The sequence below is a fragment of the Lactuca virosa genome, chromosome 9 (genome assembly GCF_052849685.1).
Source record: "Lactuca virosa cultivar CGN04683 chromosome 9, Lactuca_virosa_CGN04683_v6, whole genome shotgun sequence".
Classification (NCBI taxonomy): domain Eukaryota; kingdom Viridiplantae; phylum Streptophyta; class Magnoliopsida; order Asterales; family Asteraceae; genus Lactuca; species Lactuca virosa.
In genome coordinates, this window is record NC_136434.1 from 111,597,259 (window position 1) to 111,614,903 (window position 17,645).

General features: G+C 41.8%; 1 protein-coding gene across 2 annotated transcripts; it reads left to right on the forward strand.

Annotated features, from left to right (window-relative positions):
* Positions 1–15,319: 15,319 nt before the first annotated feature.
* LOC145140892 (uncharacterized) lies at positions 15,320–17,386 on the forward strand. Of its 2 annotated transcripts, XM_079074280.1 has the most exons (2): positions 15,320–16,829; positions 16,917–17,386. In XM_079074280.1, exons 1-2 carry the CDS (start codon positions 15,728–15,730, stop codon positions 17,225–17,227), a joined length of 1,413 nt encoding a protein of 470 aa, XP_078930406.1. In that variant the 5' UTR covers positions 15,320–15,727; the 3' UTR covers positions 17,228–17,386. The 2 variants fall into 2 exon arrangements, with proteins under 2 accessions (XP_078930406.1, XP_078930405.1); XM_079074279.1 differs by having other exon boundaries at positions 15,321–17,386.
* Positions 17,387–17,645: the final 259 nt, after the last annotated feature.

The window sequence follows — 17,645 nt, forward strand, 5'->3', positions numbered from 1 at the left end:
ATTCCCAATCATTGAGGAGACCCTGGTCTCACCCCTGGTCCGACCACCAGGCTCCCAAAACTCATGCGTAGGGCTTTTCAAGCCTAAAACCCTCCTGTGTCATGCTCAGATCAAGAAGGCTTCCTCATAACAACCTCTCGCTAATTAGTGCGTATTACGGCTCCCCATAACATCACCACAACCTCCTACTGACTAGTGAGTACTACGGCTCCCCATAGTATCACAACAACCTCTCTCTGACTAGTGAGTACTACGGCTCCCCATAGTATCACAACAACCTCTCTCTGACTAGTGAGTACTACGGCTCCCCATAGTATCACAACAACCTCTCTCTGACTAGTGAGTACTACGGCTCCCCATAGTATCACAACAACCTCTCTCTGACTAGTGAGTACTACGGCTTCCCGTAACATCACAACACCCTTCCCTAGTAGCTCCTGAAGCTGCGAGGATAACTACTGCGTCTCTGGCGGCGCAAGGCGATAAGGCACCTTGGCGATAGGCGCTGCCCCCGGAACCAACTCGATGCGAAACTCTACTTGCCTCTCGGGAGGCACACCCGGAAACTCCTCGGGAAAAACTTCCGGGGACTCTCGCACTATCGGAACGTCATCCATCGAACTTGGCCTCCCAGCGGCCTCTCGTGTGTCCATCACATAGGACACATACCCGCTGCAGCCTTGCTGAAAACTCTGTCTCGCTCTGGCGGTTGAACAAAATGCCGACCCACATCGGTTACCCTCGTTGTACACCGTAAGTACTCCCCCACTGGGGTCTCGTATCGTCACCAACTGTCGCTCGCAGTCTATGACAGCCCCAAATCGGCTTAACCCAACCATGCCCACTATGACACACACGTCCCCCATCGATATCGGGACCAGATCTATCGGGGACTCAACACCGAAGATCTCGAGTACACATCCTCGACTCACATTCATAACATACTCCGCTCGCTCGTCCGCTATGGAAACTCGTAGAGGTCGACTCAACGCCTCTCGTCGGCTACTGATGTGCCGACCAAACGTTATTGACACAAATGATCGACTCGCTCCCGAGTCAATTATCACCAAAACAGGTACGGAACCCACAAAAAGTACCAGCCACAACATTGGGCGATGCGCGGAACTCCTTCGCTGTCAACTGTAAAGCTCTCCTGCGAGCCTTCGGTGCCTCGACCTTCGCTGGCCGAACCTCGGTAACTCTAGCAGCAGGTGCGGATTCCTCAATTCAAATACTCGGTTCTTCCCCGCTTAGGGTTCGAACCACCACCAATTGGTGCACCAACACTCTATCCCTCATGTTGTCTCCACCAGTAACATCGCACCTAATTCCGCAAGGTGCTATGCAACGCTTGATGATTTCTCTGACAAGGATCAAACAACTCCAGATACCAAGGTCTCGTATGCAACCTTCAGAACTTACCATCGTGACTACCTCTAGTCATTCAGGACCTCACACTATACTCTCACCGGACCTCCCAACTGTCCCGTGTTAACACTAACTCTGGATCTGGAAATAATGAACCATCATACTCCTCATCCTTGACTCATTGCCCAACGTTCCAACATGCTCCTTATCACAAGAGCCGAAACCACATTTCCACCCCTTATACCTCTCAGAAATAATAGGAGTCACTGCCCTGATATACCCTTCTTGATCGCCCAATACCGCACCTAACACCTGCCCTATTATACTCAATTAGGGTGCATCCTGATCCTTGACCATTTCAGTCTCCACTGTCAACCTGCTCAAACTATATCACTCCCTCGCGGAAGACCTACTGCCGGATACTCTGATTGAAAAGTCACCATCAGTGCGATCCCACAGGGTTCAATCCAACTCATAAACCGAAATCTCAACACCTCTTACGCCTCCCACAAGAAACGGAAATAGCACCACTCGGGTCACGGAAAGTGACATATCTACTATCGGCCGGCTCTCCAGCTCAGACCGTATCCCTCCATAACGCACCGTCCCTACTCTACTCTGATTCTTGCGACTCGAATGGCATATCACCAACAATCCCTTGGAGCTAACTCGGTTTCCCTATCATGGGATGCTCCACTAAAACTCGTTCTTCCTGGCCTTCTGGGCCCATACTCCTTCACATCCGACCTTGGTCTAGATAATCGCTACGGAATAACCGGCAAAACCAGAAGCACTCACCGCCACATTTCATGGTACTCAAACCATGTCCTCTCTTCTCAACCCGCCTCAAATCATGGTACTCGAACCACAAAATCACCCCTCGATCTGCCACCAATCATGGTACTCGAACCATGACATCACCTCTTGATCTGCTACCAATCATGGTACCCGAACCATGACATCACTTCTCGACCTGTCACCAATCATGGTACTCGAACCATGACATCACCTCTCGATCTGCTACTAATCATGGTACTCCAACTATGACATCACCTCTCGATCTGTCACCAATCATGGTACTCGAACCATGACATCACCTCTCGATCTGCTACTAATCATGGTACTCGAACCATGACATCACCTCTCATTTTGCCACCAATCATGGTACTCGAACCATGACATCACCTCTCGATCTGCTACTAATCATGGTACTCGAACCATGACATCACCCCTCGATCCGCTACTCACAATCCTCCGGATCGCCACGGTCATTTCGTCAAAATCATACTGCGAATCTCTTCATCGCTAATACCGCTGCCCTCCGGTGTGTGCGGTGTTCCAACCATGATGTCTCTGAAACACAATATGAAGATACCAGAGACTCGATCGAGTATACTCACACTCGATAACTCAACCCTACTTGTTCCTGAGTACCCAATGGATTCTTACTTAGGGTGCGCGCTGCTCCGGTGTCTTCAGTAGTACGGGCCCTATACTACCGTCCACACCGCATCAGTATTCACTCTAAGTCCTCCTCCTTGGATCCCAAGTCCCAAGTACTCTACTCTCTTTAACCATATGCTACTCACTAGCAGCTCTCTCATAACTCCTCGCTGCTATCTAAACACTCTCAAGTATCCCTAGCAGCAAAACTCCTAGACTAAGGCATCACATATCAGGCCACTCTAGTCCTAATAAGAATACCTAGTCTACTCTAGCATGCATAACATAACTCATCGCATATCATAACATAATATATCTCATAACACTAATTGCAAGGGTATTTTGGGAATTCACCGTTCGGGCGCTGGCTGATCGTACACACGGCTCTGCTCTGTTTGTCTCAAAACTCTTTACTCTTGTGAAAAATTTTGCAAATTTTATTTTGAAAATCTCTCAATTCCTCAGTTTGAGTTCAGATACGCTCGAAGACGTATCCGAATCCCTCAAACCAAGGCTCTGACACCAACTTGTAACACCCAAATTTTCAAAACAATTTTTCACTTTTTAAAACCATATAAATTCATCCACAATTGCTTTCAAAAACAATGTATCAATTTTATCTCACTACAAATCCCAAGATCAAATCATAATAAACTCTGCGGGTGTGTGTACAGATCATGCCGGCGCCTTCCCGCGATCACCACTGGTACCTGAAACACATAACACATAACACCGTAAGCATAAAGCTTAGTGAGTTCCCCAAAATACCACTCTAACACATATTAGCCACTCGAGGCTATGACTCTGCTGACCCTCTGGTCAGTGTGTCTCAGTGGGACCCTCCAGTCCCAACTCTCTGTGGGCTCTCTAGCCCTAACTCTATGGACCCAAAGGTCCTAACTCTGATAACTCTGGATCATGCATATCACATATCACAATAAATCTCAACACATAAATAGCATACAAATACACTGGCACATAACTATAGAACATAACACACATTAGCCACTCGAGGCTATAACTCTGTGGGCCTTTGGGCCCTAACTCTGTGGACCCTCTGGTCCTAGCTCTTTGGACCTTCCGGTCCTAACTCTGGTATACACACAGCATAAATCACATAGAAATAATGCCGTGCCACAAATCACATAGATAGCATACAATAACTTTGTCACATAACTCTGTTACCACTCTAGGTAAAGTATAGTGAGAAGACTCACCTCGGATGTCTCGGATAATATCCCGCTCGCGTATACACTGATCTAGCCTCTGCCTAAACACATAACATAATCACCTCAATCAATAACGGTTCTCTAGGCTAGACTAGACTCTCACATGTTCTCTAAGAAAGCTAAAAGGCTATTTTACCCTTCAAACAGTCCACAAGTCCCATTGTTGACCAAACCCTAAAAGTCAACAAAAGTCAACGGTCAACCCTTGACCAGACTCGCCGAGTGCACAAATGTGACTCGGCGAGTTCAGTCGTGAACTCGAGTCCTCTATCCCCCCTCTGACTCACTGAGTCATCCCCCTAACTCGGCAAGTTACTCACTGAGTGAATTACGGGAAACCCTAACCCTACTCGCCGAGTCTGCTCTTGGTACTCGGCGAGTTCACGCCATGCTCGAGCTCAAATGAGCTCCTGAGGTCAGATCCGCTCCTCTAACTCATAGATCTGGCCTCCTTAAGCAATATAAACACGTAAAGTTTGAATCTTGATGTCCATGCAAGAACCCAATGGCTTTATTTGAAGAAATGGCCTCAATATGCCACCTTAAGCTCATAACTCTCCATGACACCCATAAAGATCAAGAAGTTAAGGTCTTTGGACCTCTTTGGATCCAGATTCGAAGCCCCAACACAAGAAGGGACCAATTGCTTCACAAATCATACTCAAAAAGGGGCTAGAAACCCCAACTCTCAAAGCTTACACCAAAACTGAAAAGGGGATCAAATGTTTACCTCAAGATGAAGTCCCTAAGCTCTGAAATCCACAGATTAGCACCCTCTTCAATTTCCTCTTGCCTTGGTCACCTTCTTCTTGCAAAATCACCCACTCAAGGATCAAAAATGGCTCCCTTTATCTCTCAAAATGTTCACACACTCTGGGGTTTCTCTCTATCAACTGGTAGCCGCCATTGAAGGCCATAAGGGCCTTTAAATAGGTCCCAAACCCAAGAAATTAGGGTTTCATTAAACAGCGTGGACTCGCCGAGTCCACGTATGGACTCGCCGAGTCCGGTCATTAACCCGGATGGAAATTCGCGACTCTACTCGGCGAGTCTAAGCGTCAACTCGCCGAGTCTCTCCCAAAATCTCTAAAAATAAATGAATACTTAATGTATCTGGAAAATCCGGATGTTACATACACACACTATACGCCTAGTCTATAGGATCACAAACTCGCAAAAACCATAGGCACTCAACACCCTTCCATTCCATGACAGAAAGATGCCTCAAAGACCCAACCGTGGAAACAATACAACATCGACCCCAGGTGAGATAAACTCGGTTGCATTCCAGGCAGCAGTGTCCGCTGCGATCACTGCAGCACTTGCGCAGATCCGCAATGGAAACAACGAAGAAGGCAACGGGCAGGGAGCCGGAAGCACCAATTAAGGGACAAACCACGGAGCCGCACGAGCATGTACCTACAAAGATTTCTCCAACGCCAAACCTCGGACCTTTAATGGGACAGGAGGCGTAATAGCCCTGAAGAGATTGATCGAGAAGGTAGAATCCGTCTTTGAAATCTGCGGTTGTCCAGATGAGTGTAAGGTCAAGTTCGCAACCTGCACGTTCATTGACCAAGCCCTCTCCTGGTGGAATGGCCACGTAGAGGCCATGACGCTCCCGGTGGCAAACGCGATGCCCTGGGAAGAGCTGAAGGAGATGCTGTTAGCAGAATACTGTCCTAGAGGTGAGATTCAGAAGATGGAACAAGAGTTGTGGAACCTCACAGTTCAAAACTCCAACATCGACGCATACATATCCCGGTTTAGTGAGCTATCTCTTATGTGTCCCGGGATGATCACCTCAGAAGGGAAAAAGATTGAGAGGTTTATCCGGGGATTGACTGCACCTATCCAAGGGAATGTCATTGCGGCAAACCTTGAGACATTTGATAGCGCCAAGAGACTGGCCAAGAAACTGTATGATCATGGCAATAAGAAGGGTGCCAAAACAGTGGAAGCGGAGGTTAAGAAGGAAGAAGATAACAAGAAGGGGAGAAACAACAAGAGAAAGGGAAAGCAAAACTCGGAATCGTCTAAGAAGCAACAAACGGTGTATGTCCATGCTGCAACACAAGCTACCACCACACCACATGTTCCAGCCTCATCCACGCCAAATGCTACAAAGCAGTATTCAGGAATTCTTCCCAAGTGTAACAAATGCAACTTCCACCATCATGGAGAGTGCAGAGAAATGAGTTGCACAAGGTGCAACCGGAAAGGCCATACAACAAAGTATTGTAGGACTCAGCTCCCACAGAACCAGATGACAAACAACAACAACAATAACAACAGCACCAATGCTGGAGCCAGCTATACCTGTTACGGATGTGGAAAGACCGGGCATTCAAGGCGAAACTGCCCCAACGCGAACAATCAAGGGACAGGAGCAGCAGGGAGAGTGCTGACAATGGGTCAGGGTGAAGCAGTGCAGGACCCAGCCGTTATCACCGGTACGTTCCTACTTAACAACTCGTATGCATGCATCCTATTTGATAATGGGGCGGAACGAAGTTTTGTTAGTAATAAATTCAAACACTTGCTAAACCAACAACCCCGGAAGCTCAACGAAGCCTTTACGGTGGAAATGGCTAATGGGAAATTAGAAACAACAGAAGATATTTATATAGGATGTACGTTAGCACTAAACAATTACACCTTCCAAATAAACTTAATGCCTATAAATATTAGGAGTTTTGATGTGATCATCGGCATGGATTGGTTAAGCCCCCATCATGCCGATATTTTGTGTCACGAGAAGGCCGTTCGCCTTCATCTTCCTAAACACGAAACCCTAATAATCTATGGAGATAAACCCAGCACAAACCTTCGCCTTATCTCATGTATCAAGGCACAAAAGTGTCTACAAAAGAAGAACTACGCATTCTTTGCTCATGTGGTGGACAAAACCAAAGAGGAAGCGAGCATTCGCAACATCCCAGTGGCATGTGACTTCCCGGACGTGTTTCCAGAAGATCTTCTGGGAATACCCCAAGAGCGACAAATCGAATTCCGAATCGACCTAGTGCCTGGAGCCACTCCAATAGCCAAATCTCCCTATAGGTTGGCTCCTGCAGAAATGCAAGAATTATCAAGCCAACTGGGCGAACTCCTGGAGAAAGGATTCATCAGACCCAGCTTCTTGCTGTGGGGAGCTCCAGTTCTTTTCGTTAAAAAGAAAGACGGATCCTTCAGGATGTGCATCGATTATAGGGAATTAAACAAACTCACCATCAAAAACCGGTATCCACTTCCACGAATTGATGATCTATTTGACCAGCTTCAAGGAGCTAGTTACTTTTCAAAGATAGATCTGAGATCCGGTTATCATCAACTCAAAGTCCGAGATGAGGACATTCCTAAGACTACTTTCTGAACTCGTTACGGTCATTACGAATTCGTCGTAATGCCCTTCGGTCTGACAAATGCCCCCGCTGCATTTATGGACCTCGTGAATCGAGTCTGCCGCCCATTCCTTGATAAATTCGTGATCGTTTTCATCGATGATATTCTCGTGTACTCTCGAAGCAAAGAAGATCATAGCCAACACCTTCGACAGATTTTAGAAACCCTACGGGGTGAAAAGTTGTATGCGAAACTCTCCAAGTGCGAGTTCTGGCTCCACAGTGTGAACTTCCTGGGCCATGTAGTCAGTCAGGAAGGAATACATGTGGACCCCTCCAAGATCAAAGCAATTGAAAACTGGGCAATTCCGTCAACGCCAACAAAAATTCGCCAATTCTTGGGTCTCGCAGGCTACTACTGAAGGTTTATTCAGAACTTTTCCAAGATAGCCAAACCCCTCACCACGTTAACCCAAAAAGGCGTATCCTTCAAATGGACCGAAAAGCAAGAGTTTGCTTTCCAAACCTTGAAGCAAGCCCTCTGTAGTGCTCCAGTGTTATCCTTACCGGAGGGAACCAAAGACTTCATAGTTCACTGTGATGCTTCGAATCAGGGTTTAGGTTGTGTCCTCATGCAACGAGAGAAAGTAATTGCTTATGCATCCAGACAACTGAAAACGCATGAAGTAAATTACACCACACATGATCTAGAACTGGGAGCAGTGGTCTTTGCCTTAAAAATTTGGAGGCACTACCTCTATGGTACCAAGTGCACCATCTTTACATACCACAAGAGCCTCCAGCACATTCTAAATCAAAAGGAGCTAAACATGAGGCATCGAAGATGGGTTGAGCAGTTAAACGATTATGAATGTGAGATCAAATATCATCCCGACAAGGCTAACGTGGTAGCCGATGCCCTGAGCAGAAAGGAATATTCAAATCGTCGTGTGAAGACCCTGTCGATCACCATCCAATCTCATCTGGCTTCACATATCAAGGAAGATCAATTGGACGCATTGAAGCCAGAGAATGTCGCTAGTGAATCGCTACGTGGAATGGAGAAGGAGCTAGAAGTTAAAAACAACAGAACTCGCTACTTCATGAATAGAATCTGGGTTCCCAAAATTAGGGGATTCAGAGAGATAGTCATGCATGAAGCCCACAAGACGCGATACTCTATTCATCCGGGGTCAGATAAAATGTATTTGGATATCAAGAAGCAATATTGGTGGCCTAATATGAAGGCAGAGATAGCTACTTTCGTGGGTAAGTGTCTTACTTGTGCCAAGGTGAAAGTGGAATACCAAAAGCCCTCGGGACTATTACAACAACCAATGATACCCGAGTGGAAATGGGAAAGGATTACTATGGACTTCGTGACTAAATTGCCAAAGACAACAGACAGATTGGATGCTATCTGGGTAATTGTCGATAGATTGACAAAATCCGCTCATTTCCTGCCAATAAAAGAATCCTACAAGATGGAAAAGCTGACCCGAATCTACATCAAGGAGGTCGTGAAACTCCATGGAGTGCCAGTATCTATTATCTCGGATTGAGATAGCAGATTTATTTTAAGATTCTTGCAATCTCTTCAGAAGGCAATGGGAACACAGCTAGATATGAGCACCGCCTACCACCCGCAGACGGATGGTCAGAATGAGCGTACCATCCAGACACTCGAGGATATGCTCCGAGCTTGCGTGACTGACTTCGGCAAATCATGGGATGCCCACTTGCATCTGATCGAATTCTCTAATAACAACGGTTACCATACGAGCATCAAGGTTGTTCCCTTCGAGGTTCTCTATGGTCGTAAATGTAGATCGCCCCTATGTTGGGCCGAGGTGGGTGACACTCAACTAGCAAAAGGGTAATCGCCAGCCAGTGCTCTTAAAGGACCCGAAATCATTCGTGAAACAACCGATAAGATAGTCCAAATCAAAGCTCGACTTCAAGCATCACGAGACCAACAAAAGAGCTATAACGACACGCGGCGAAAACCACTAGAATTTCAAGTCGGGGATCGCGTGCTATTAAAGTTCTCTCCATGGAAGGAAATGATTCGATTTGGGAAAAGAGGAAAATTAAACCCGTGGTACATTGGACCCTTCGAGATTCTTGCTCGGATTGGTCCAGTGGCTTACAAGCTGTAGCTACCCGTCGAGCTCAGCAACGTACACCCAGTGTTCCACGTCTCAAATCTGAAAAAAGTGTCTATCAGATGAAACCCTTGTCGTCCCTTTGGAAGAGTTTGACCTAAACGAGAACCTCCTGTTCGTCGAAGAACCAGTCGAGATTATGGATAGGGAGGTGAATCGTACAAAGCAAAGTCGCATCCCGATCGTGAAGGTTCGTTGGAGCGCAAAACGCAGACCGGAATTCACGTGGGAACATGAAGATCGGATGAAGCAAAAGTACCCTCACCTATTCTTTCCTTCACAATCCTAGTTTTCAAAAGCATTTCGGGACGAAATTCCCTCTAACGGGGGGATGATGTCACAACTGGCATTTTAGCTAGGAAATTTTATTCCTGTGTAACCATTCAACTATTGTAAAACTTATATTTAAGTAAATCTCACTCAATGCACATTTATATTCACCATTCATGTTCATCAAAGAGCCTGAAGCCCTAAGATCCATGGTTTAAGTCCATGGTGGACTAGGAGTTCCTTATTGGGCCTAATGGACCAATAAGTACCCAATTCAACTTTATTGGACTTAGAAGCCCTAATTGGATCCTAATTGGACCCAATCCATAAATCTAAAACATTTTGGACCACTTGGGTCTAGAATGATTCATTTAAACCCTAATGGGCCTTATTGGGCCATAACTAATCCAATTAACCTTAGTGAGCCATAAGCCCATTCTTTTACTCTAATTGGGCCGTGAATGCTTCCAAGAGCCCAATGGGCCGAAAATTTTATGTTTAGGATCGAAATATCCTAGCTAAAGTTAATGGGCCCAATCTACTCCAACTCTTCTTCTTGGCCCAAAAATATCGGCCCATATATAAACAAAAAAAGGAAAAAGAGAAGATTTAGGGGGGGGGGTTGACTTTGGAGTGCCACCTCCATAATATCCAACATATATCAAGGTGAAGACCTCCCATGCATCCATGCTTGTCACCTCACCTCTCTCTCTCTCCCCTCTCTTCTTCTTCTCGGCCGAATGCAACACACACACACACACTACACCAAATTCTCTCCATTCTCTCAAGGATCATCCATCTTCTTCCTCCAAAATTCTTAAGATTTTGCTTAGGTTTCAAGAGGATTTTCACAAGATAATCATCATTCTTGGTAAGCCTTTATACATACAAGTTTTATAACTCCATCTTCATGATAGATTACTCTTTTAAACAAAGTTTTTTGGTGATCATACTCCTAGAAATCTTCTTAAGTTCGAGATCTACTCAAGGGAGTTGCTAGGGCCGAAAATCACTTCATCTTTCCACTTCTTCTTCCAAAAACCAAAACATCAATCAAAGGTGAGTTCATACCCCCTTTTTTCGGTTTTCATATGATTTTGGGGGAGAATGCAAGTAAAATGTGTGGATCTATGTGTTATATGCATGTTTTGTGTGAATTCTTAGTTTATTTGGTAAAAATGTGTTAGATCTTAGTGAATCTCGAAATTTTAAGTATTATGTAGCAAAGATCTAATAACTACAACACTATATATATATATATATATATATATATATATATATATATATATATATATATCATATTATCATGCCAAAGGTGAACACATGTCTAAGATGCAAAAGAATTCAACAAAAACTTTGTTAAATGTCAAAATTGTCAAGAAAACAAAAGAGAAGGGTAAAAAGTGAAAATTCTGTTTTTAAAAGGGCCAAACAGATCCTACATGTATGAAAAGGTATTTTTATGCAAAACATACTTTTAAAAGGGTCAAAAATACAAATTTAAGCTTATTGGGCCAAACTTTTGGGCCTCACGACATTTGGGTCCAATTTGCGAAAAAAATGAAGTTTTAAGGTTTAAAAATGTTATTTGGCCAAAGTTTGAGTCATAAATGTAAATAAACCAAATTTAGAGGCGAAAATATCATTTATTTTCAAATTGGACTAAAAATGTAATTTTTTCCAAAAATTGGGCCGAAAGTGTAAACTTTTACAAACAAGGGGCTAAAAATGTATTTTTCTGCGAAAAAGGGTGCTAAATGTAAAAATATAACATTTTGGGTTAAAACCGTAAGTTTCTAGACATTTGGGACAAAATTACAAATTTTTATAAATTATGGACTAAAGTGTCATTTTTACAAAACTTTGGGCCTTAATTAAAGATTGGAGTATTATTGGCCAAAAACGTAATTTTTACAAAATGAAAGCTTTTTGTTATCATCAATCTATTAAGCCTCGAACTAAAACAAACAACCGAATCAAACGAACGAACAAAATACGTCAAAAACTATATATTGGGCCTCATATTCACATTACTTGGCCATTGGCCCCTAAGGGCCCAATTAAGTGTGTATTGAGCCCAATGTTTTCCATGACATGTTTATTGGGTCTTGTGGCCCACTTACATGTTAATTTGGGCCTAAGTTATGGATTACATTCTTACTGGGCTTTTGTGGCCCATTTACATGCCTATTGGGCCTAAATTACCCTTTTACATGTGATTGGGCCTTTGTGGCCAAATTTCATACTAATAGGGCTTGGAAATGGAAATTTCATGTGTTAGTAAGCCGTAACGATACCCTTATGTAATCATTAAACTTCGTAAACTTATTCATGTACCTTTCGATTACAAACATCTCACAAATACGTAAACATTAAACATAGTACAAAAGAGGTTGAGAATCTAGTGAGACTTGTCGGTTGGTACCACTGAGTGTACAATCGTAGCCTGTAGTTATAATCAGAGTTTCCTAATAGGAAAGCGGGAGTTTGTGTATAGATCTATACGGGGTGACCCCCACGCCTTAGCTGTTCGCTACAGCTAGACTAGGCCAGTCTAGGGCGACAACATCCTTAGCAAGACCGGCATTTGGAAAAATACCAAGACGGGCGACCTAGTCATTATCATGTATGGTTATAACGACTCATATAGGGATTCAATACCAAAAGATAACCTTTTGAAGATAAATTCTTTAATTGTGTCAATGCAAAACGACTTAACTAACGATACAAAAATCTAAACGATGTTATAAAACAAAAAATATTGGATTTTCTGGGGAGATTATTCATATACAATTTTCATTTATTCAAAATACAGTGAACCTAAACTACACTCATACAAGTTTTTAACTATTAAATTCACACATGCATTTATACTCGATTTTCACATCATTTTCAAAACACTTTTCAGAAAATATCGGATTTTCTGGGTTTTATGAAAGATACAAAGATTTTTACTCAAATATACTTATGAACTCACCAACATTATATATGTTAAACGTTTTCAAAATAACTTGTATTCTCAGGTAATCGTTAAGCTGGAAGATATGCAAGTGTGTATGGTTTTGTTTATGTAATATCACTTATCGTACTTTGAACAATTAGAATTTATGTATTTTAACAATGTACTTGATGTGAACAATGCTGGTTGTATTATATAATGTTGGTGATGAATGTGTTATGTTTCATGTATATTCATTGTAATGATTATTCAATTGTTAGTCACACGAGCCCCCGGACGTTTCCGCCGTCTGGTTCGGGGGTGTGACAGTAGTGAGTTATATGATTGATGTTTTCCTGTGTTATGTGTCTACTTGGTCCTTGATTGTTTATATGTCGACATATGGTAGAGGTGGGTTGAGGCGGTCCTGCTTTGTGTTGTAGGCCAAGATACCCGGTGCAGGCAAGCTGTAAGCCGTGGGAACGGAGGTTCGGGAAGAGCAGTTGGGTTGAGGCGACAGGCCAACAAACCCGAGTATTCCAGCCCGATGGCCAATTGGACCCGTTGCATGTTGGCATTCCAGTCTGAGGACTGATTGGGCCTGGGCATTCCAACCGGGAGGTTGTGGGCCGTTACGCATGCTTGTATGTTTATCGTATGAGGCATTTTGGGGGAAACTCACTAAGTTCTGTGCTTACTCAGTTGTTTTATTGTTTCAGGTATCATCGGTCATCATGGGAATGCGAATGCGTGACCGTACACATTCATCGACAACAATGAAGATTCTCGCGCTTTACTTTTACTCTGATTTTTAATAAATGTATCTGAAATAAACGTTTTCTCAATATTGGATTTATAATTGGGAGGATTTACTTAAATAAAAATGAAAAATTTTGGTTGTAAAAATGGGACATTACATAAACCCCAACCCAAGTTCTCTATTCTCAAATAAGGCTCTCTCATTCTAGTTTTGAAATATTCTATGGCTTTCCCGGGCTGAATCTACTTCGTAAATCAACTCGTTGCCATTAACTTAACAAGTACGTCAATTATGACCACAAAGGTCATATAAGAGGAACTAAGCCTTTGGAAAATTTAAAGAATCGTGTAATCTTTACCATAATTCCCATAGAATGAATGGAGTTGTAAATTTCATGCCTAAACATATTGCTTATAACTTTATGAAATTAATCCTTCAAACTCTAAGAAATTAATCCATAGGGCCTCTCGAACTCTCAAAACAGCTCATCATATATGTGATGGACAATAAGGATTCTTAAACAAAGTTTCAAATCAATACAGACTATTATAATTTAAAACACATTTGAAATGTGATTCATGCAATGTAAAATCATCCATAAATGCCACATAGAAAATAAAAGTAGATATAGTATAAGTAATATCAAAACATTCTTAAACATAATTATAGGGGATATGTACTTACTTTGATTGGTTGCTATGGTTTATTAATATTTCAAGACAATCAATATTGTAATCTAACACCTTTTGAATACCATTATAAGGTTGCAAAATGATAAGAACTAAAATGGTTAAAAGCTTGAAATGATTGTCCTAGGCTTTTTACTCAGATCGAGTAACTTTATGTTGTGCGGCCACAACTTCGGGTATTATTGCTGGGTACGAAAATGCTCCTCCCCAAAGATTGCATTTTTTTCACAAAGTAATATCGGATTGGCTGTTTTTATGTAGCTTCACGATCTCTCCAAACAAGAGTTATTGAATTCCTAACCATGCTTGAACTTGCGGTATTGAAAATAAGAGCTTGTGCAGTTCAAGATGCCGGCAAAATGTTAATATTGTTTTGGTTCATCGGATGAAGATGAAAAAATAAGGATTGGTTACATAATGCATTTTCTTGGTGGGATGCTCATCGGAACCAAATTACGAACCTATTGAATTTGAGAGAGTGCGAATGGAATTGTAGAGGGTTTGAATGAAATTGGGGACAGTTGTAAAGAAATTGGAATGAATGGATGATTTTTAGAGTGGTAAATTGTTTATATAGATGATTAAAAAAATATATTTGAATAAAAGTAACCGTTGAATGGTCACAAAGAAGAGAAAGAAGAAGATTTCCAACGGTTTAAGTAACCCTTCCATCTACACATTTGACGGTACAATACAAACTCATGGCGGTGTAGTCGACGGTACCACCGTGAACCCGCTGCAAAATATGCTCAAGTCCGTCCAACCTAAGAAAACATATCATATTTACGTATATGCTTTGTTATCAAGTATCTAGTAGCAACAAAAATTGATCAACAAATGCTACAACAACGTTTATGGAAAGGAAAAACGCCATGAAAGGAAAGTCCTAGGCATTTTCTAGAGAACAAAAGCAAGTACCTTTCAAATAATATCAGTAATCGATTGGTTAACAACTGGAGAAAAAGAAGATGATGGGAACAGCAAAAGAATCAAAATGCAGGAATGTGTCTTCAATAGTTACAGCCTGTATAGAGTGGAAATTACAGGGACCGAAAATGTAACTCACTAAATTAAAAACGACATCGTTTATCATTTAAAGCGTTTCCTGCAAATAACCCTAATCGTCTACAGACCTTCAGTTCACAACGGCTCAACCTCCGATTCACGCAGTCCACATCTCACCGTCGCCGGCCGCCACCATCCATCACCGTTTTCCGTCTCTTAAACCCACATCTCCACTCAGATTTCTCCCAGAGACCTTTTTCCCTGATTTTATTTTCATCCTTCCCTTTCACCTTTTATCCATTTCTTCAACTGGCACTGGGTACAAAGCTACAAATTCTACGACTACAAGCTACTGAATTGATCTGTCTACATAAAAAAGGGTCCAACTTTTCTACTCCTACACTCTCAAATTATTATATCTGTATCATACTCGATTCAGATTGTCCTATAGATATCGGCTAAGTTGGTCGTGGTCATTTTGACCCGATTACTAAAAGCCCAAGCTTGGTTCTTGGCATGCTCTCAATTGCTCAAATTGATCACAGATTTGTTCAGAGCATCTTTTGTTTTTGCGGTATTTCACGTTCCATATGTAGCACTAGTAATGGATTCATCGATGGGTTTCAACGAATAGAGAAATACTTAATTGATTATCGTAAAAGCTCCAACTGTAATACCGTATCAGATGAAAACCAAGAAGAAGAGTCACTTGATTCCGTTGGCACAAGTGGCAGATATGAAGAAGAAGAAGAAGAAGAAGAACATCACCAACAAAATGTATTCAACAGATCAAGCTTTCTAAGAAACACAAAAAACGCAGCAGCCATGGCGCTCAAAGTTCTCCAACAAGATGGTCCTGGGTTCGATGCAAGATCAGCTTTAGATAATCTAGAAATACAAGTTTCAGGTTTACTCGTGAGAGAAGTTCTTATCGGAATCTTGAAGAACATCAACCAAGCAAACAGAGAACGCTGTGTAAAACTTGGCTACAAATTCTTCATATGGTCAGGCCAAAAACAGAACTACAATCATACAGTAAACACCTACCATTTAATCATGCAAATCTTTGCAGAATCACAAGAATACAAAGCAATGTGGAGATTACTCGATGAAATGACAGAAAAAGGTTACCCTGTAACCTCACGAACGTTCAACATCTTTATATGCTCATGTGGCGAAGCGGGTATAGCCAAGAAAGTTGTAGAAAGATTCATAAAGTCAAATTCATTCAATTTTCGCCCTTTTAAGCATTCCTTCAATGCAATCTTACATTCCCTTCATGCTATAAAACACTATAATCTCATCGAATGGGTGTATCAACAAATGTTGGCAGATGGTCGTCAACCAGATACATTAACATATAACATCATTATGTATGCAAAATATAGATTGGGGAGATTAGATCAGTTTCATAGCTTATTTGATGAAATGGGAAGAAACGGATTCCCTCCAGATTTGCATACATTCAACATCTTACTTCACATTTATGGACGAGCAAACAAACCAGCTGAAGCTGTTGTGCATTTGTCGATGATGAAAGAAGCTGGAATTGAGCCAAATGTTCTTCATTTTACCAATTTGATAGATGCATTAAGTCGAGCTGGAAACATGGATGCATGTAAGTATTTTTTTGATTTAATGGTGGAACAAGGGTGTGAGCCTGATGTGGTGGCTTACACTGTGATGATCAATGCACATATTGCAGGGGGGCAGTTTGAAAAAGCAGAAGAAATGTTTTCAGATATGTTTGATAATGGGAAGATTCCTAATGTTTATACTTATAATACAATGATACGTGGGCTTTGTATGGCTGGAAAGTTTGAGTATGCGTGTTTGATGCTTAAGGAAATGGAATCCAGAGGGTGTAATCCGAATTTTCTTGTGTATAAAACTTTAGTGAGTTTTTTGAAGAATGCTGGAAAGGTTTTTGAAGCTAATGAGGTGATTAAAGGGATGGTGGAAAAAGGGCAATATGGTCATCTTCTTAAGAGGATTAAGAAATATAAGAGGTGCTAATGTGGTAACTGGTAAGCCATGTCTTAGGGGTGTAATTGTAATGTAATAACTTTTCCCATTTTGTTTTTGATTTTTTATACTTCATTATTGTTCTTACTTGATACATTAAAAGAAATGAAAATTGCCATTTTTTCAAAAAAATCTCAATCTGCTATTGCTGTTGAATGCAGTGATCTTCTCTATTTGTCTGTTCATATGTTGTACAGATTCAGTAGCCTTTTTTTGTGTGGAGTTTCTTTTCAATATGTTTGTACTTTTATATGCACATGAAGTGTTTGATGAAATGCCTGAATGAAATTGAAACACTAGATTATTTGTCAGCTTACAGCATCTTATTATATGTTAAAGCAAGAACCTTTTATTTGGTTTTTCTTTGCAATTAAATATATATTTTTTTTCTTTTGGTAATGAAATTGCA